Source organism: Ostrea edulis, chromosome 5, assembly GCF_947568905.1.
Source record: "Ostrea edulis chromosome 5, xbOstEdul1.1, whole genome shotgun sequence".
Taxonomy (NCBI): domain Eukaryota; kingdom Metazoa; phylum Mollusca; class Bivalvia; order Ostreida; family Ostreidae; genus Ostrea; species Ostrea edulis.
Window position 1 is genome coordinate 76,066,929 of NC_079168.1, and position 21,327 is coordinate 76,088,255.

General features: G+C 34.9%; 1 protein-coding gene and 1 long non-coding RNA gene across 2 annotated transcripts; one reads left to right on the forward strand and one right to left on the reverse strand.

The window, feature by feature from the left end:
- Positions 1 to 1,211: 1,211 nt before the first annotated feature.
- Positions 1,212 to 15,428, reverse strand: LOC125650571 (uncharacterized). Its single transcript, XR_007361040.2, has 2 exons — positions 15,302 to 15,428; positions 1,212 to 2,111 (listed from the first exon to the last, which is right to left on the reverse strand). It is a non-coding gene; the product is annotated as an uncharacterized LOC125650571 (long non-coding RNA).
- On the forward strand, positions 1,619 to 19,600 carry LOC125650564 (limbic system-associated membrane protein-like). Its single transcript, XM_048878958.2, has 8 exons — positions 1,619 to 2,095; positions 7,820 to 7,926; positions 10,149 to 10,353; positions 15,352 to 15,492; positions 17,114 to 17,239; positions 17,439 to 17,729; positions 19,036 to 19,317; positions 19,512 to 19,600. The coding sequence occupies exons 1-8, from the start codon at positions 2,050 to 2,052 to the stop codon at positions 19,586 to 19,588; spliced, it is 1,275 nt and encodes a 424-aa protein (XP_048734915.2). The 5' UTR covers positions 1,619 to 2,049; the 3' UTR covers positions 19,589 to 19,600.
- Positions 19,601 to 21,327: the final 1,727 nt, after the last annotated feature.

Sequence of the window (21,327 nt, forward strand, 5' to 3'; positions counted from 1 at the left end):
CACTTCATTAAAAATTATAGAAAAGAGTACAAATGACTGAATAAGAGACATATTTCAAACCCTATTAAATTGGTGAAATCCAGGAACTTCCAGGGGCTTCGCCCCTTTGACCCCACCAGGGTTTCGCCCTGGACCCACTGGGGGCCTCAAGGCGGCCCCCAGCCTCATAAAGTGGTGCCCCCCGTAACTGCAATTCCTGGATCCGCCGCTGGCTTCAACAATTTGGAATCCGTGCGTTACTGAATCTTTTCACCGTGGTCACGATGGTCCACGATGTTTATGCTTAAAGTTACTTACAAAATTTAAAACTATCATACTAGCACAGTTTTACAACAAAATATTTTTTTTTCAGACCTAGAGCTACTATTCCTTTAAATGCAATTGCAAATGGAGTAGGAACATCAGAACATAATTTAATTTATTCATTGAAACAGAGTCTTAATCAGATAATCGCAAAGAAAATAACCCAAAGTGCTCGAACCTTTACAAATTATTTTCCCATGGTTTTGACAATAAAAAACAAACCCCAGCGTGTACCTCAGAAGTTAATCCTTGCATCTCTACTTCGATTGTACTGAATAAGTCTCCAATTCTGTAGTTTGAATGTTCCGGAGGTATGTGTATTATTCCAATCAATGTATTTTTTTTTTTTTTGGGTCATATATTAGTCAATCTTTTGGAAATTGCAAACCATAATGCAGATTTACAATTGTGTGTTGTGGGTACTAATGAAGTCAATTAATTATTGCTTATATTAGCACTACATGTACCCCCCCCCCCCCCCACCCCAAGAGTTAATTCCACCAAATTTAACTCAAAGTTTCATTTTAATTTCAAACTCATCAATTTTTACTATATCTAAATCCTTGAGAGCACAAGATGCCATGTTTTAGCACCAGTTCCCTAAATTCGTAGATTAGTCGCTTCTTCAACCCACAATAAGTTTTAGTTCCCCACGGCTTCGTTTGCACTTGGTTTTATTTTTGTCCCTTATAACGTTCTATAGCGCCACTGTCTCCTGTTCGTGGGGGAACCGATTTTCCTCCTTTTATTTGTTGCTCGTCTGGTGTTCGTACGCGGCGTCCTGTGGGAATGTAAATACTATATATATATATATATATATATATATATATATATATATATATATATTTGCACTACATACATGTACATCATTGCGATAAGGAAGTTGACGAAAATGGAATTAAAGTTGATGTAGTTTGTGTACATATATATACATACGTATAATAATACATGTGCATCGAACAAATAATATCGTGAAACAAATTAATGATCCTGTACAACTTATATAGAATAGATTTATTCGCCAAGCATAGTCCCACTGGGGGCATGACATAGATACAAAAAAATTAGCATGATTTCTAAACATACATGAGGACAAGAAAAGTCGCATCAATAGAAACAATATGCAAAACATACAAAAAATACTACATAGTCTATATGGTGAAACGTCTATATATTATATTGTAACTACATGTACCACTTTCCACGTATATCAAAATCTTCGTACTTTGAAAATGCAGAATAGAATGTTCCGTTTTACGGTCCAGTGCTCTCTACACAACAGGTGCGCTATGCGAACCGGAAGTTTCTTTAATTTGTTATATGTACCTTGGTGAATATTTGGAGGTATTTTCGGATGTTGTGACGAAATGATGCCATTGTTTTGATGTAATCAATAGTGGTGTCGTGTAATACGGCATCTTGTTACTGCTGAAATCAATAGGAGTTAGTGGAGGACTGTCGTCTGCCAGTACAGAGGACGAAGCTACTGAGGTCGTTGATTTGTAGAGTACTTGAAAATGACGATCATATGATCAGTGTTACAGAAGGAACAACACGTTTATGACCCCCGGGTAACCGACCAAGACGTTTTCACAGGGGTCCGATCTCTACCGCTACCACAGTGACGGAATATTTTTGTGTGTGTGTGTGATGAAACACACAGTTCGTAGTTAACCTCGTTGGAATGGTCTTGTGTTAAATCCAATTAATTATGCGGATTACTAGTCATTAAATCCTAGTCTGGATATGTTGACTGGAATTTTATTAATCTCATGGTTGTGTAGTTTACCAGGTAGGTTTCATTACTTCTGAAATATAAGAATGAGAAACAGTGGAATTAGGTCGGGTCATCCGATTCTTGTCTAATTAACCTTTCTAATCTAATTATTGTCCATCAATAAGTTGTCTAATTAAACGTTATTGATGCGATGTGTACATTCGACGATGTTGAAAGGACGAAGAATTATTTCATCGTTTTGACTCGCTGTAGTCACCAGTGTAATAGTCCTTAAAAATCGATTCTGATATGTACTATGCATGAACGATTCCCTTAGCTACTCGATAATGATAACCGTTTTCCTCGTGGTATAATGCATATCATAAATTTATTATGTCTTAAAAGATCCGATATATATGATCTGATTTATTTATTCCAAACTCAAACGGGCATAATACTCAACATATATGATTCAAATCACAATACAACACGGGTATGAAATTAGTACACAAATATAATGTTATGTACACAAATATAATGGAATGTTATGTACACCGATATAATGTTATGTACACCGATATAATGTCATGTACACCGATATAATGTTATGTACACAAATATAATGTTATGTACACCGATATAATGTTATATACACAGATATAATGTTATGTACACAGATATAATGTTATGTACACAGATATAATGTCATGTACACACAATATAATGATATATACACAGATATTGTGTTATGTACATAAATATAATGTTCATGCAATGGACATACTCAAAACTCATCATAGATATGGGGGTGTCATATGTTGATTACAGATTCTGTTGAAATGGAAATGCGTATGTAACACAATATATTATTTTGTTAGTTATAATATGATGTAAAAGGTAGCAGGAGACAGTGCTATAGGACAACATTATTTCAGTAGTGAAACATTCACTTCTACTCGGAGCAACTTATACAATACCAACACAACAAAAAACAAGCACACAGTATATATTCTTCACATATCTAAATTAACTATCAATACCAATGCAAAACATCCCTATCTACCGACTGTGTCTGTAGATTATAATCTGATGCAGAGGGTAGCAAAAGAAGTTGTTATAGGACAATCAGTTTATATGTGAAATATCCACTTCTACCCAAAACAGCACCTTAATTACATATATACAGTACCTTTAACAGAAAGTTTATGCAATGCTTATTCATTTGAGGAAGTCGTTAACTTGTGATACATCTGATCAATGTAACATAAACGTATATAGAAATCAACCAGGTTTATAAACCCTTGCCTGATTTAAGCTCATATTAAAAATACATGTATATGCAACATATAAACATATAGGTACTGTAAGTGTAAAATTATAGTAAAATGCAAAGGGCAGCAACGCCCACCCACCCATATATATATATATATATATATATATATATATATATTCCTCCTTTTCTATTTAATTATATATATATATATATATATATATATATATATATATTCCTCCTTTTTTATTTCATTATATATATATATATATATATATATATATATATATATATATATATATCCAAAATTGAAATAGAGTCTCAGTAATCCGATACTAACAGCGCTAAAGCTTTACGGAGGATTTCTGTGTTTTCTTTTCATATTTTTTATGTATATATATATATATATATATATATATATATATATATCTGCATGATGTTAAACAAACATGTTAATCTAGTTGTAAGTCAAGTTCTGAAGAACCCCGAAGGGACCACATGTTTACCCATCACCATCCCAGATAGCATAACACGATCTACACACAGAGACGAACATTTCTGACCTGCGGGTGCATTTTTGTAGCGCTACGTCTGATAGATAAACCAGCATTATTAGTTTATGCATTTCATGCGGGTATAGAATCTGTGTACAGGTGTTATTTCTATATCGATTAGGGACGACCAAAAAAATAACTACATGTATGTTAAAGACAGATATAATTACACTACAAAGGATGGCATTTCGTCATATTTTTGGGAAATAATAAAATAATTAACAAAAAGACAATTTCCGTCTGATGATATTGGAGGGGGGGGGGGGGGGGGGGGGGGCAAAACAGGTTATACGGAAGCACCAAATTCTGTCATACACCTTAATACTGAATGTTCGAGAAATGGATTGTAAGTTATGTTACGTTCAAAAAATCATCGTAACTTTACGACAGCCTATGAACTATCCTAAGTTAAGATTTTTTCTTTCGTTAATCTCTAAATAAAAATGGCTGTCCTCATTTTAAGAGATATGAAGGCAAACCTCCATGGATTATGGAATTTTAAACTACTTTTAAAATACGTTTAATTTAGTATAACAAACGTCATATGCTAAAGAAAAACTTGCGAAATTCTTAAGTCAGACTTTTTCGTAAGATAAAAAGTTTAGTAAAACTTGTACCGGGCAAGTACTATTATAATTTTCTCGGATATCCCCCCCCCCTTTTTTTCTCTCTTATGTAAGTTAGGGAAAGGACAAAGTGACGTTTACATTTAGTGCTTTTTAAGTAATAATAAAGTAAAAGCTGATGTACTCATTCAAGTCTTGCGACATCCTCTTACACTGCTTTACTATCAAACAAGCCCAATTTGTTGAAAATTTGTGGAAAAATAAATAGAATTGATGAGGAAAACATTTTTTGAAGGGGAAAATATTGCCATTTACTAAAATACCATTTACGCTGTGGGGAAAAATAGGATTTTGGATATTGCATTTATACATATATTTTTTTAATTCATAACTTTACGTATATTAATAAGGTGATCTTGGTAAATTTCAAGAATTTAGTAGCTAAATAAATTCGGACAAATTCCGGTCTTACATATCACTATCTAGTATAAGACGGATTGGCTGTATGAAATAGTTGACAAACATATAATGCTATGAAAACACACAATATCCCAGACCGGACATCTGTCGCAGTAATTCTGAAGCCTGATGAAAATCGAATCATTGGAAGGAATGAGCACTGGTTTCATCAAATGAATGTTAAACAATAAAGAACGTTTGTAACGCATTGAGTTTGCTTAGCTTAGATTTCGCCAATCTTTGTTCGATTGGGGAGAGATTCAATAATTTTTGTTTCTTTTGCATTTATATGTAAATGAACTGATTATTCCCAATTTTCCATTGGCAGAGTTCTTGAGCATAGTATAGCTAATTTCTAATCAGCAGTTCACCCCCATATTTCATCAAACGAGCTCCGTCCATCCCAGGAGAAACCAAAATGTCATTCAGATAATATGCAAATCAGTGAGCAACGTCCTCTACAATGGCGAAATCTCTTGATATGGTCTGTCAGCCTGCCGATGTAAAACATATTTAATTATATTTATAGCTTCAAAGGAGCAATGTCCAATATCATGTAGCCTTGATCAGATGATATCAGTAACCTGCAAAATGTACGAGATCACCATTGTGCAGATTATTGTAGAAAAATATTAAAAACTCGCAGCAACATCCAACAGATGTATTTGGTAATCCCACGGGTGATCATGGAGAATATTGAATATTGACAGAAATGACCGAGTATTTTTTATTCCTTGTAAATATTAAGATTACTTTTTACTTTTTAGACTATAAACTCAAGGGCGGATCCAGATGGGGGTGTTTCAAGGGAGTCCGGACCCCCCCCCCCCCCCTCCCTTTTTGTGGACCAAAACAATTAAGTTATTCAATTTTAACGAGACTTTGAGTCAAAATGATATGAAAGGTGGATACTTACACTGTACATGTAATTGCATCATTCTTTATCAACACTGATATATATTTACGATATTTTCTACAAGTATCTGATACTTTAAAAGTCGGAATTCTTAAAAAGTATAAGTAATATAAAAGTTTTGTTTAAGAAGCAGACAATTTAAAAGTGAAAAAGAAGTGTCAGGAAATGCCCAGAATGCATGATATTGCACCCCTGGCTTATTTGGAGTAAACTTTAGATAAGTGGGTTTTTAAAGATTTAAAATCAGATCTGAGTATAGCGATAACAATGACTAGAAGTTGGGGAAACAAGTAGTAAAAATTAACAAAGCATTTTCATGTATTAACTGTCTCAAGATCCCCCATAAATGTTATATACACAAGCAAAAGGTGTAAATGAGGTGGGGGTGGAGATTGTGAAAAGTAGTTAAAAGATCAAGTAACCCCCCCCCCCCCTCTCTCTCTCTCTCTCTCTCTCTCTCTCACAAATTCCTGGATCTGCCTATGAAACTGATTCAATTTTGGGAATCTCTGCTTATAATGTATTTTTAATTTAAACAGTATTTTATTATGATAATCACAATGGGATCAGACAGCAGCTAGGCACTGGCTATATATGTATAAGTCCTCTCCGTAAAAGGTGTAAAGTTATACAAATTGGTACAACCTGACCTCTGACATATAGTTGTGTACATACGTTTCTCGTTGAATTAAAGAGGAAAATATGAAATTAACATGAATGATGGACACATTTCATAATCTCGTGTCGCGCTGTTCCTGCAATCTCGTGTCGCGCTGTTTCAAGGGTTCTCGTGTCGCGCTGCGCTGATTCCCGAAATCTCGTGTCGCACTGATTCAGCTCGAGTCGCGCTGTTCTTGAAATCTTGTGTCGCGCTAGTTCCCGGAATCTCCTTTCGCGCTTTTCTTGAAATCTGTTGCACTGGTTACCGGAATCTCGTGTCGCGCTGTTCCTGATATCTCGTGTCGCACTGGTTCCCGGAATCTCCTGTCGCGCTGTTCTTAAAATCTCGTATCGCACTGGTTCCCGGAATCTCCTGTCGCGCTGTTCTTGAAATCTCGTGTCGCACTGGTTCCCGGAATCTCCTGTCGCGCTGTTCTTAAAATCTCCTGTCGCATTGGTTTCCGGGATATCGTGTCGCGCTGTTCTTGAAATCTCGTATCGCGCTAGTTCCCGGAATCTCGTGTTGCGCTGGTTCTGGCTTGGTCACTAAAGGCACAATCTATAGATTTCATATTGTGACAGAGCTACTGAAAAACTACTGTAGAAAATATGTGACTGACACAGATACTGTATGTAAATATGAATTTGTAAAAATTTTGCATCCTGGGATCGAATCTCGCAACCTTCGTTCGCCAGTATAAAGATCGCGTAAAGAATATGGAACAAAAATATTTCAGAATGCATGGAGTTTTCCGCTCCATCTGTCCTTCGGGTATTGTTTCCGGACTCACTTCCCCCACCCCCGTGTTAATTTTACCAAAGATATGCCTCTAATTTTAATTTGTTGATAAGATTGTCTAAATGATTTTAAACCGACTAGTTTTGATAGTTTATTTCACTTTATTTGAACACTACATGTAAAAATTATCTGTCATGGCAAAGCTTCAATGGCTGGAAAAACATCTTATTCCTCAACTTGTTACACGATAAAAAAATTCTCAAATACATTATATGCATATTCTTTATTGTAGTGCATTGATGGTTTAATACTTTTGAACCGTTTGAAAATTAAGTATCTGCATGTAAAAATGTTTTTTTCTTCAAAATCTGATTTAAATATCTATTTGGAAATCTACATGGTATATTCAAATTTCAGATTTTTAAAAATTGTTTGTATCTGATTGGAAGTTTACATTTATATCCAGATTTTTAAAAATTAGTATCTAATCTACATGGTATATGTAAAATTCCAATTTTTTTTTTATCATTTAGTGTATGTTTGGAAGTGTATACCTGGTATGTATCTAAATTCCATGTGTTTTTTTAATCATTTAGTATCTATTTGAAAATCTACATGGTATATATAAATTCCAGTTATAAGTGGGGATATATGGATGGACACCACGCCAATCAAACAGAGAGTGAAGGCAGGGGAGACTACAGTATTAGGATGCACCGTGGAGAATCTCGAAGGGGGCAAGGTATGGCGAGGAATTTCACAGTGGCATGGTTAACAATGACTGTTGTATGTAAATAGTGATCATTCTAGTATTGTAATTGTTTTTGTTTGTTTTGTGTCCCTTCGAGAATTTTTACTCATATTGAGACGTCACCAGTTGTTGGTGAAGTACCACAGTTTAAACCTATGCTTAGCGTTTACGGACGTACATGTAGCAGGGAAGGTTCTTTATCGTGTCAACGCCTGCCGTGACACGAAACGTAAGGTCATGTCCGAGAGACCCACGATCCTCACTTCTAAATGCCGAGCGTTTGGGTCCCGTGGGAATCTGCGTTAGAAATGAGGTCCTCGGTACCCATTGCTTGTCGTAAGAGGCGACTAAATGGGGCGGTCCTTTGGATGAGATCTTATAAACCGAGGTCCCCTGTCATAGCGGGAGACCCCGCTCTACTCAAATGGTGACATTTTCATATGAGTGAAAAATTGTAGAGCGTGACGTTAAAACAATATGCAACCAGCCAACCTCGGGAGCGTTTAGCGAAGGAGCAATCACTGCCTATGTTTCTTCCTTAGGTTTGGCCACCATAGCACGAGCAAGACTCGAACTCACGATCTCGCGGTTACGAAGCGAATGCTCTACCACTTATTACAGTTGTAGCTAATGTTTATATGGTAGACGTATTTTACCACAGAATCATAATTTGCATTATGTCTCGAATAACTATTCATATATTTGGTACTTTACTTTTTAAATAATTTATGACAATTTCTAATGTAGGTCGTTGGCCACAATTCAACTTAAAGACTCTGGTGCACATATAAGTACTTGTAGTGTACTTACATGTGGCTGTATTGAATTTATATATGTGTGTATGCTTATGTAATATCCGAAAGGTGAAGATAACGAACAGTGATCAATCTCATAACTCCTATAAAGGTGAAGATAACGAACGGTGATCAATCTCATAACTCCTATAAAGGTGAAGATAACGAACAATGATCAATCTCATAACTCTTATAAAGGTGAAGTCAATCTCATAATTCCTATAAAGGTGAAGTCAATCTCATAACTCCTATAAAGGTAAAGATAACGAACAGTGACCAATGTCATAACTCCTGTAAAGGTGAAGATAACAAACAGTGATCAATCTCATAACTCTAGTAAAGGTAAAGATAATGAACAGTGACCAATCTCATAACTACTCCTATAAGAAATACATAATTAAGAGTTGGGCAAACACGGATCCCTGAGTATACCGGAGGTGGGATCAGGTGTTTAGGAGGAGTATATACACACAGGGGCGGGTCCAGGAATTGCGGTTACGGGGCGCCACTTTATGAGACAGGAGTATCAGGGACTGCCTTGGGCGAAGCCCTGGTGGGGGCCCAGGGGGCAAAGCTCCCGGAAGCTCCTGAATTTTACAGATTTTATTGGGCTTGAAATATCTGTCCTATTTAGTCATTTGTACTATTTCCTATCATTTTTGATAAGGTGAAATCAATAAAATGACCCAAATTTTAAGGGTTTTTGGAATAAAGTAATTCAAGAGTTCAAAAGACTTTGTCATTCCGGGAGTGAAAGAAATTATTGCTTCTTTAACGGTGCCCCCCCCCCCTCCCCCCCCCCTCTAAAATCCTCCACTGATGTATATGTTGTCTTATGTGAGATTTGTGTCTGTAGATGGAAAGTAGCTAGCTCTTACGAGCTCATGTTTCTGTTCATAAACCCGGCTTTAAATTATCATTATCTTATCTTCTGGAAACCAACGTCAGTGAAATAAAAAAAAAAATCTGTGGCATACCTTGGTTTTAAAGGTCTCGCCTAAAATATTGTGTTTCTCCCTACAAGACCACAATTTCTACCTTCTGTAAGCTTTTGAGATGACCACTTGTTAGATAATGATATAAGTATTAGTATCTCACAAGTGGTAAAATGACTATTCAGAACGACTTAGGGGGATGATCGGTAAGGGAAATATCATATGGATAAATTATTGGTTCTGATAAAAATGATTTCGTTCTAGAAGTGTGTGTGTGGGGGTGGGGGGGGGTGGGGTGGGGGGGGGGTAGGGTATGTACATAAGATTTATAGTACAAGTTATCCATACTTCATGTGCCTGTGTACAAACCTCATAAACAGCCGTTATCTTTTCCTTAACAAGTCTCGGAGCGGATTCGACAAGTACAAATTTAACTACTGTGGCAGTAGAGCTACACACAAATCACACACCGTTTTCATTCCAGGTGATGTGGTTTGGTCCAGGAAATGACCTGCTGTTTAACGGCGACTCAGCGGTCACTCCTGACCGACGGTTTAGCTTGACCCACCCTTACCCCAGCTCCTGGAATCTAGTCATCAAACACGTCAAAATCGGGGACGGCGGAGAGTATCGATGTGAAATCCTGTATCCAACCACCTACACGAAACGAATCACTTTAGATGTTCAAGGTAAATTTTTGAAAATTCAGAACATGCAACCAGGCAACGTTCCACTGGTCCTTAACACGTGTAACATATAGACATTGCCTGCAACACGTATATTTATTACCCGGTTAATGGTATATGCCGGTCCTTAACACATGTAACATATAGACATTGCCCGCAACACGTATATTTATTACCCGGTTAATGGTATGCCGCATTTTTTGAAGCTATCCAATGCTATTTGAAGCTAGTTACTACGTTACAGTCAATGAACAAGTAACACCTAATTTCCTGTCACTAACATTATTAATGCGAACAGGGATCCGGTCCCTGAGATTAGTCTAAAATCCTAGAAAAAATATTAAACACTGTTACACCCCCTTGGGAAAAAATTATGCATCTGTGCATGTTATCTGCTATACTCGTTTATTACTGAATTAAAGAAAAATATTAAAATTCAATTTTCAAATAAAAAATAATGTAAGAATCTATATTTTGAAAGTTGCGACAGACACTAAAATTGATTAAATCGTCAAAATGTAAAAGTAGATGTTGCCGGTTTTAGAAAGAAAATGAAGTGTACGCAAAGTATGGCAAGGGGTATGGGGGCCACCTTGAGGCCCTCAGTGAGTCCAGGGCAAAGCCTTGGTATGGGACCCAGGAGACAAAACTTGCTTGGGTTTTACCTGTGAAGTCTTCCATTTTTTTGTGCATAGAAACATGGTTTCTTGTCAATTTTTAAAACAAAATGAATTAACCAAATTAATTTCCAAAATGCTTTATAGTGCCAACTTACCGTGTGGACTTGGACTGACTTTACATTTTATGAATCATGTTTTGTGTATACTTTTTTGTTATTGACTGATACATATGGTAAATGTTACTCAAAACAATGAATATCCTACATCCGTCTACTACATGTACATACATGATGTACAGCGATATTTGGCAAGATGTTGATGATTTGAAATTTAAAGTGGACTTTAAATTTGATTGAATGGACATTATTATGATGTTGATTGAATTATAAATCGGAACTATAGTTATAATGTGTACTTAATTTTTGAGGCACAGATGTTTCAGCAGCAGAAATATCTCTCTCTCTCTCTCTCTCTCTCTCTCTCTCTCTCTCTCTCTCTCTCTGATGTGTAGCAGTTGCGTACTTGCGTATAGGCAGCTACGCCCTGCCTGAGCTAAAAGCTCAAGTGAGCTTTTCTGATCGCCTATTGTCTGTCTGTTTGTCTGTCCGTAAACGTTTCACATTTTCATCTTCTCCAGAACCACTAAGCAAATTTCAATCAAACTTGGTATAAATCATCCTTGGGTGAAGGGATTCAAGTTTGATCAAATGAAGGGTCATGCCCCCTTCAGAAGGAAGATAATCACGAAAATGCAAAAATAGGTTGGTGTCATTTAAAAATTTTCTCTGAAAAACCAATGGGCCAGAAAAAATCAAAGTAGACCTATACTCGGCCTACATCACCGTCAAATGTAAATGCGGAACCATGCTTTCGTTTCCCGAAATGTGATATTTTAACGATATCCATTTGATTTTCACATGGCGATACGAGATATGAATATCCGATATCAATTCCTTCCTGGGTGTTCTTATCTTTTTATCAGTCAAATTTTAAGTTGAGATTTTCTGGGTTTTAATTTTTTTTTTAAAAAGGTGGGGGGTTGAGATGATTATAGCTTTAGAAAAAAAATCGGTTGGGGAACAAACAACATTTTGGTGGATGAGGGTGAGTCAATTACATTGTACTTGTCCGTGAGGCATTCCGTGTACATTGACTATTCATGTATGTAAAAGTTTTACTATGATCCAAATGTTCAACATATGGAATTGCAGGGCATCAGAAAGTGGGGGAGACAGATGGGAAAGGAGGGGGTCAGACCAATTCAGATTTCCACGAGCATCAAAATATTTCTTTTGTGAGGATCCGGGTTAGAATAGGTTCCAAATTATCATCAACAAATACATGGTACGCTCGTGTAAAAAAGAAAAGTTCACACTTCGCTGCTCCAGTGACCACAAATATCGTAGTTGTGTTCGATGCTACAATGTTACAGATATTGACACAAGCTTCAAAGATCAGCTGCAAATAATTTGTTTTATTTCACCGAACGTCATGAATTTGTCAATTTTTCCTCATCCTCTCTCTTTTTTCAAAATTATTGGGGCGGCATCTATTAGTTCCTTATTGAGATTGCATCTACTTAGACCGGCGTAAGTGGTGTACGTGTACATTTATCCAATTTATGTAAATGATTTCATGACCTGTAGAGATTTATATATAACTTTGTCTCAGGATATAACATATATCACACATTACACGTATGCATTAATCATATAAGCAAAATCATCAAAATTCAGTTTGTTACTTTCGTTTTACATTTACATTGTGCAAAGCCTTCTCTAGAATATGTTTTTTCCAGATGAAATGTAAAATTGAATTGTAAACCACATGTATGTTATAATAGTTATAGTTTAGAATACATGTAGTTCAAATTATTATCCAAGGTTGTAAATATGCTCACACTTCACATGTCTTGCGATGATATGATAATGTATAATTTTTCAAGATTTTATGGGGGGGGGGGTGTACTTGTTGTAGAGCTGGTCGCTTCTAAAATAACACGTCAACATATGATTTTCTTACTCAAATCCTTATTCTAAGATAATAATCTGTAAATCAAAAACAATTAATTCAAGGTTTAGTCCATAGAAATTAGGGAAAAGACCAATATTGACGTCAAACGGTATTTCCTACAGTATTTCTTTTAACATGTTTGGGCTCACAAAGTGTACATTATGAAAATATTTATTTCAATTTATTAGAATAAATTATTACATATCATTAAATAAAGGGTATATAGTCTATGTTGCTTATTACAGCCCATTTGTTTGCGGAAATAATAATTATTAAGAAAAATAAAGGAGTGCATTTTCCTTAATGTTGATGGGGTGCTTACTTTTGAGAAGCAATAACAATGAAAATAGCAAATCAACATATATATTTTTCAATGTCTATCTATTACTGGAATATATATTTATCGATATTGTAAAGGCAATTTTTTCATGATTGAGTCCATTTAAGGCCGCGTATAGATCTATAAGGTAAGACTTTCATATTTTGTATATAGGTTCTTTATGGCAAGACTTTATTATTTTGTGAAGTTTGACCTTGTGACCTTGGGAGTTGGACTTACTTTATAAATCTTGGACCGTTTAATATTTCCTGAAGTATCTAAGGTAGATTTTTCATGTTTTGTATATAGATTTGTTATGGCATTAAGACCTTTTATTTCATACTATGACCTTGACCTTGAAATTTGACCTTCTTTTAAGAAAACATAAGTGTTAAATATCTTCAGAATTACTATTCATATTTATATAGTTTCTTTATAACAAGACCTTGTGATACAATCATATTTGATCTTGTGACCTTGGCATACTTTCTTTTAAAAAAACCCTTACCAAATCAATATTTCCGGAACTATTTAAGGTAAAACTTTTATATATTGTATATGAAATTTTAAAGTAAGACCTTGATAAACTGCTGGAAATTGGACTTACTTTTAATAAAAATCTTACCTATTCAATATCTCCTGTACTATTTAAGATTGAGCTTTCATATTCTGTATATAGATTTCTTATGGCAAGGTCTTTCATATATCATTGTTTGTGACCTTGGTTTTATCCAGAACAGCAACATCATATTAGTCATATTGGTGTTGAGGCATCTCTGTGTGAATTCATTTTCACTTTTATTGTGATCCTTTGGAGCTAAGTTGGGGCCACAATATGGGGTCAAAATTTTCATTGGAATGGAATAAAGATTGGATAAAAAAAAAAAAAAAAAAAAGTCTTAAAAATTACAACAACTGAACAATGGCAGGTGAGTGATGTGGCCCATGGGCCTGTTGTCATTATAATGGGACAAACAGACGGTCATTATTGCATATTAAAGAAATACATTTAATTTTTGAAAATACATGAAGGTATGAACTGCAACACTTCATGCCGGCAAATTTCCTGAAACGAGTTAATTAGCGCTTCATGAATCAAAAAGTATGCTGGCGTAAAGCATTGCAGTGATACCCCGTGTTTTCAAAAATAACATCGTATTTTTATGCCCCCGAGATCGAAGATCAGGGGGCATATTTTTTTGTCCTGTCTGTCATTCTGTAATTCTGTCTGAAACTTTAGCCTTGCTAATAACTTTTGAACAGTAAGTGATAGAGCTTTGATATTTCACATGAGTGTTCCTTAGGACAAGACCTTTCCGTGTGTATCAACATTTTGGACCCTGTGACCTCGACCTTGGAGTTTGACCTACTTTTTAAAAACTTTAACCTTGCTAATAACTTTTGAACAGTAAGTGATAGAGCTTTGATATTTCACATGAGTATTCCTTGTGACAAGACCTTTCCGTTTGTACTAAACCTTTTGACCTTGACATTTGACCTACTTTTAAAAAGATAGACATTGGTCATAACTTCTAAAAGGTAAATATTAGAGCTTTCATATTGCACTTGAGCATTTTTTGTGAAAAGATCTTTCTACTGGTACCAAGATATTTGTCTTCTTGACTTTGGTCATCTTCGGAATTGGCCATTATGGGGGGCATTTTGTGTTTCCCAAACACATCTTGTTTATATTTACATTCTACTTAAATTTCTGTCTTAATTTCTAGCCGTTAAAAGAGATGTACTATATCTATCAAGGTTCATGCACATTTTTCACAACTGAATCACATTCATAAGGAAATGGCTATATCTTTCAATATTTGTACTTTTCAATATTTTGTTAACGATAAGCCTTTGATGTAAAATTTTCTATAATTCTCAATATAAACTGCAAGTGAGATTTCAACTTACAATATTAAAAAAACAAAATCTTTCCAAAAAAAAAGGAAATGAGTAAAATAATACAAAATTTAAATAGATTTAAGAATATACAAAGTACCTCCATGCTTCCTGCTTCCAAATTGTTTTCATATTAAATCTTCTTGGCAGTTTCTCCTCGGATTTTTCCATCCAAGTCCAGTGGGGACCAACAAGTCAAGGAAGGGAGTAACCTTACCATCACATGTGTTGCAACAGGATTCCCACTGCCTGTTATCATGTGGCATCTCGTGAAAGGCGATGTAAAAACACGTGAGAATTCTAAATACAGCTTATTGTCATCATGGATACACATATAACACTTCTGATACATGTATAAAAAAAAAAAAAAGAAAGAAACTCTTCTTGAACAGAATACAAGTCAAGCATCATTACAATTCTTAAATGCACCACAAAACTCATCTTCGCTTGCCAAGGGTGACGCTCCACGGCGTTTCTCTTTTCACCGTTGGCTAGAAAAGATGCACAAAACTGAATGTCTTAATTTTTTCGGCAAGTTTTAGGTATCTTTTTTTTTTGCACAACACATTGAACAGCATTATTGGCAACAATTATTATATTTATCCAAAGTCAACTTCATGATAGATCACTTTTGTGGAGAATTCAATTAGACATTGAACAGAACAGGGATATTACAATATATACATTCAGTATATATATATATATATATATATACATACTTTTTTTAGTACATACTTTTTTTAAGTTAATATCCACCTTATCAGCTGAAAAAGCGTTTACCAAATCAAGTTAATATGATTATACACTGTACTAAGGGGATTAAGAAGCTATGAGAACACACAACATTTCTGTCATGTAAATTTTAGCACAGTGTATTATAAACAATTTTTTTTTATGCAACCATCTTTAGACAGGTTTCTTTCCGTCCATCGGTTTAGGGTTTTTTGTTTCTATATTTTCTTTTCTCCGTCAGATATCAAGCTGAAACTATATCCATGTAGCTTCTTTGTGAGTCACTCTAAATCATGTTGCAATTTTGATCCATTTTGAAGGAGTTTTGTCCTTTTATTTGAAATTTATTGCTATACAGAGGATTCATGATTTGTGACCATTTAACTGATTCATATGATGCAAAAGAGTGAATATCACGGTTTGATGATGACTAATAACTATATACCTTAAGTTACCTCCATCCTTGTGTGATGTCATAGTTAGGCTTTTGCAAAATCTTTATTTCATTAAACTTTGTGCACGATAGAAATATATCTTTTGGAGGCATTTTATTCACTGGATAAAATAAACTATTGATACTTAGAAAAGTGAATAATTTTCCATGAATAATCATTAATATCTATAGTGATAAAAAATGCTGTCAAGGGCAATAACTCTATGCTGGTATTTCCCCTTCTGTATGTCTAATATACAATGATTTCCCTGATTTCCACAATCATTTATACATACCTACATAGAAGCAGTCTTTATGCTTCCCGGAAAATTTCAGGGAAGCATCTAGTCATTGACATGTCCGTCTGTCCATCCAAGCTCAAATCGTCTAAACTTGATTTAATTGATCACAGCTGACGTTCCTCGAGACAAGGAATTGTGGACCAAGGTCTCTCAAGGTTATTTGATTTCAAAGATCAATGTCAGTCAGAACATATAAAAGTTCCTTATTTCAACAGTTTTTGATATGCAAGTTCCTATCTCTTAAACCTTTTATCAGAAATTTGGAAAAAAAATATCTGTCCTCTATATGAAAAAAAAGAACAGGGTGTTTTTTTTTGTGGGGTGTGTGTGTGTGTGTTGTTGTTGTTAGAGAAGACGGTGGATAATTCTAACACACGATTAATTACAAGTTATCATGTGAAAAAAATTAGATAGGTGACTCTTATAATTAAAGTTGTCATTTCAGAGTTGGGCACTGGATCACTGCTGACCATATCCAATGTTAGCCGATATGATACAGGCATTTACAGGTGTACTGCATTTAATGGAGTAACTCCGAGTGCAACTCGAGACATCAAAGTGGATGTAGAATGTAAGATAGAAGAAGTCATCCGTCTTAAGTTAAAATGTTAAATTATACAGACATGAATAGTAACAATTATAATATGTTTTTATTTAACAGAGTGAAATTGATTTAACATTTGTACACTGATCTTTTAACTCTCTGCTGAACTTTTTTTTTTATTATCTGACGAATGGCTGTCACATGACCAGTGATTGTCTGCTTTCAGATGCCCCGACAATAACTGTGAACACCCAAGAGTTATCTCAGGAGAGGGGTAAGAGGGCAGTGTTGGAGTGTTCTGTAGAGGGCTTCCCCCAAGGTACCTATTACTGGATCAAAGATGGCCGAGTTCTGGAAAGGAATTGGAATTACGAGCCTCAGAATATCCAGCAGAACTCTACCAGCCTCGTGATGAACCTCCTCATTAAACAGGCCGAGTCACCGTCAGGGTTCGGGGTGTACTACTGTGTGGCAGAAAACGAACTAGGAAACGCGACCGGTAACGTCACCTTACATGGTGAGTAAACAAAACTTCAGAGGATTTAAGCAGGAATAACACCCTAGTGGTTCTGGAGAAGATATTTAAGAATGAATGACACTGTGATGATGAAGGACATCTGATAATGTACTGTTAAAGAGGAATAATAACCAGAGAAATCTTATATGGATGTAAAGTGGAGGATATATATATATATACATACATACAATACTATGTTGAAAACTTTCAAATCTACTTTATATAGTCAAAAAATACAGTGTCAGTAGAAAGGAATATGAATTTTTTTAAAAACCCTGCTGAACCCGAATCCACAGTCCACAGATCAGCAGTCAACATATTAACCAACTGAGCTACCCAGCTAGGCGATTAGATTTAAAAAGAATATACATGGTTTTTTTTGTGTTTATATTTTCATTAATGCTTTAAAAGGAAGTCAGCCATTATGACGATGTAGCATATAACCCACGTAAGTTCTAATGAAGGTTTTTCTTCTTCTCGTGATCAAGGAAATCTGCGTAAATGTTTATCACCCAAAAGTATAACAGTGTGTATACATGTATGTACCAGTAATTATTTAGTAGCTGTGTATTCCAACTTGAAAGTGTTGGTACATTACATCAAACTATCAAATGTCCAAAGTTCCAAATGAACCACATTACCAAAGAAAAATGTCATGGCAGTAAAAAACAATTTGTTGTGAGCCTGGGTTGATTCCTATATACAGAATAAAAAAGTTAAAATTGTGTTAAACACACAAACATTAATTTCTTAGCAGTATTCTTATTCAAGTGTACGGGAAGACATGAAAACCCCGTTGCACACAGATGAAGATGGTTGAACTCAATGTATTTCTTGTTTCATATTTGTACGAAAGCTATGACTTTTTTTAAGCATCATATCATTTTGTATTCATCATGCAATAAGTAACTTTATAAATAATGTCTGATACAAGTTACTCGAGTAGATTACAGAATGTGACAGTTCTTATAACAGTGTATTGCTTCAGGTGATGATTAAAGCTTTTCTGACCCGATAAAGGAATGTAAATTAATTGCAGTACTGAAATTTCTCAGACATTGAATCACAAAATCTGTATTTAGCCAATTTCATGTACATGTACAGGTGTGTATAGTTTCTTTATTTTCAAAAGATAGGCATGAATTCATGCAGCCTTGGTCTACACAACTCCTCCATCTGAGGGTTCTTATGTTGTGTTCTCATTATTATTGAATCAGAACCCCTGGCCAGCAAAAATGTTGTCTACAGAATTTTATGACATACATTTACCTTCACATTTAGCTAATGCATGTACAAACTTTTCCAGAGATTACTACAACCACAACCACTACCACGATTGCTCCAACAACCACGTCTACCCCTGCTCCAACAACCACTTCCACATCTACTGAATCCACCGTGCAATCCACCAAGCCTTTCATCTCATCCACCCAATCCACATCCTCTCAGAGGCCAGATATCTCCACCATGCACTCAAAAAATCCAACAACTCCAAAGCTATCCACTGTCACACCACAAGTGACATCTTCTTATAATAAACCAGTGGTGACTTCGGGACCTGGTTATGAAATCAATTCTGGAGATCAAGGTGTGTTATTTATTTACCTTTCTTCTTTATGTTCTAGTGGGAAAAATTTGTACAATTTCTTCATTATAAACCATTCCCTATAAGAAAAAAAAAAAGAAAACAAATTTCCTATAACTTTTAGATAAAGAACAAAACAAGTAAAAGTGTAAGCATGTTCTTAATATTTACATGCTTTTTTGTTTCATCTATTGCAGCAAACAGCAGTGCACAAGTTACTTCCCCTTGCAGAGCAATATTCATTTTAGTTGTTACCATATTGTTCTTGTTTTAATGTAATAGAGAGAGAGAGAGAGAGAGAGAGAGAGACAAAGAGAGAGAGAGAGAGAGAGAGAGAGAGAGAGAGAGAGACAGAGACAGAGAGAGAGAGAGACAGAGAGAGAGAGAGAGAGAGAGAGAGAGAGAGAGATGCCATTACTCATTTTGTCTTTCTAGTCAAATTCATAAATTTACTTTACATAATGTCTCATTGATTCCATTTTAAAAAATGTACAGTTCAAATGGTGCAATAAAGATTATTAAAAAATATCATCCTCATAAAAGCAATAAATTAAAATATTGTATAACTCAGTAAATAATTTTATGCAAGATGCCTAAATTATTCTGACACAATATGATAGTGCTTCATTAAGGTGGAACATCCCTCAGGTTCTAGCATTGGCTAAGCCTATTCTCACATCATACTTCTATAAATGTATCTCATTCATTTGAATCTTTGAGTTTTGTTTGTACGATATCTATCGACTTTTCAAAGATACATTGTCAATAATTCACATGTTTGTCACAGTTTGACAAAACTTGTATGCCTCTGTTGAGTTTAGAAGTCTTGCACTGAATCCTTAAGCAAGATAAATTTTTTTTGGTTTATGAAGATTTTAAATGTGGTATGTCTGTGCATTTAAAATGAAAATGGAAGTAAAGTGTATATTATACGGAATAAAGGTATAACAGAAAAGTGCTGACATCATACTGTATACCAGATTTGTGACATGAACAATTCACGGATGGATCTGTTGAAGCACTGCCGAGATGTACACTGTAACATGTATTTATGCTGGATGCCTGGCCTAGTTATATCAGCTATTATTTAATAACAGTGGATACTAAAAAAAAAAAAACCTTTTACCGGGTATTTGTAATTTGTGAAATAATTTGCACAGCTATTGTAACATAAAAATATAATTCCACATAATTTTTATTTTTGCATTTACTGACTCAAAGCTGCATGAATCTTCATTGATGACTTGATAATAAAAAATAACCTCTATTATCTCCCACATAGATTTTCCTAAAATTGATAAACATGATATTTGACAATGTGCACATTTACAACTGATTAACATCATATTAAACTTACTTCTGGGGTACCCACTGATCTTTCAAGACATGTTTTTGTTAAAGGTACCTCAACCCTCAAGTGACTTATCTAAATAAATGGTTGAAAATAGAAAACTATTAATTCTCATCTGTCAAGCATACATATTGGTATCAGAAAATAACATTTTCATTAAACACAATAAAAACTGCATGGATAACTTCTAATACTAAATTAAAGAGTAAAAAAAAACCCTGCTACTTTAGAAAGATACACATTTATAAATTAATTGTGGATATCAGTGAATAAAGATGCAGTAGAGAAAATATACCAGCATAGGGGTTATTGCTCTTGACAAAATGTGTTTAATAACACTAGATGATTATGTATAGAAAATATAACTTTTTCACTATCAAACGGTTGTACCAGATTTTTTTTTATCATACCCAGTGAATTAAATTCCTCCGAGAGATCGGTATATTTCTATCATGCACAAGTTTAATTTACTAAAATTTCGCAAAATCCTATGCCGTCACTCGAGAGTGGAGAAACTCACTCCATGTACTCAAATGTGTAGACCTTGTCCCCGAGACTTCATGCCTCAATGATCCATATTTAAATTAACTTATTTTTGCAATGTTAAAAAATCATTTTGCAGTATTATGTACATATTATCAATGAATTTGTTTTTTGTGCCA

What these genes read in the sequence shown, in the direction of transcription:
- LOC125650564 (XM_048878958.2), top strand. Translation starts at nt 2,050, where the DNA reads ATGTTGACTGGAATTTTATTAATCTCATGGTTGTGTAGTTTACCAG. An exon ending in ATGGTTGTGTAGTTTACCAG is followed by an intron (nt 2,096 to 7,819) that starts GTAGGTTTCATT and finishes TATAAATTCCAG; the next exon opens with TTATAAGTGGGGATATATGG. An exon ending in CATCAAAGTGGATGTAGAAT is followed by an intron (nt 17,240 to 17,438) that starts GTAAGATAGAAG and finishes GTCTGCTTTCAG; the next exon opens with ATGCCCCGACAATAACTGTG.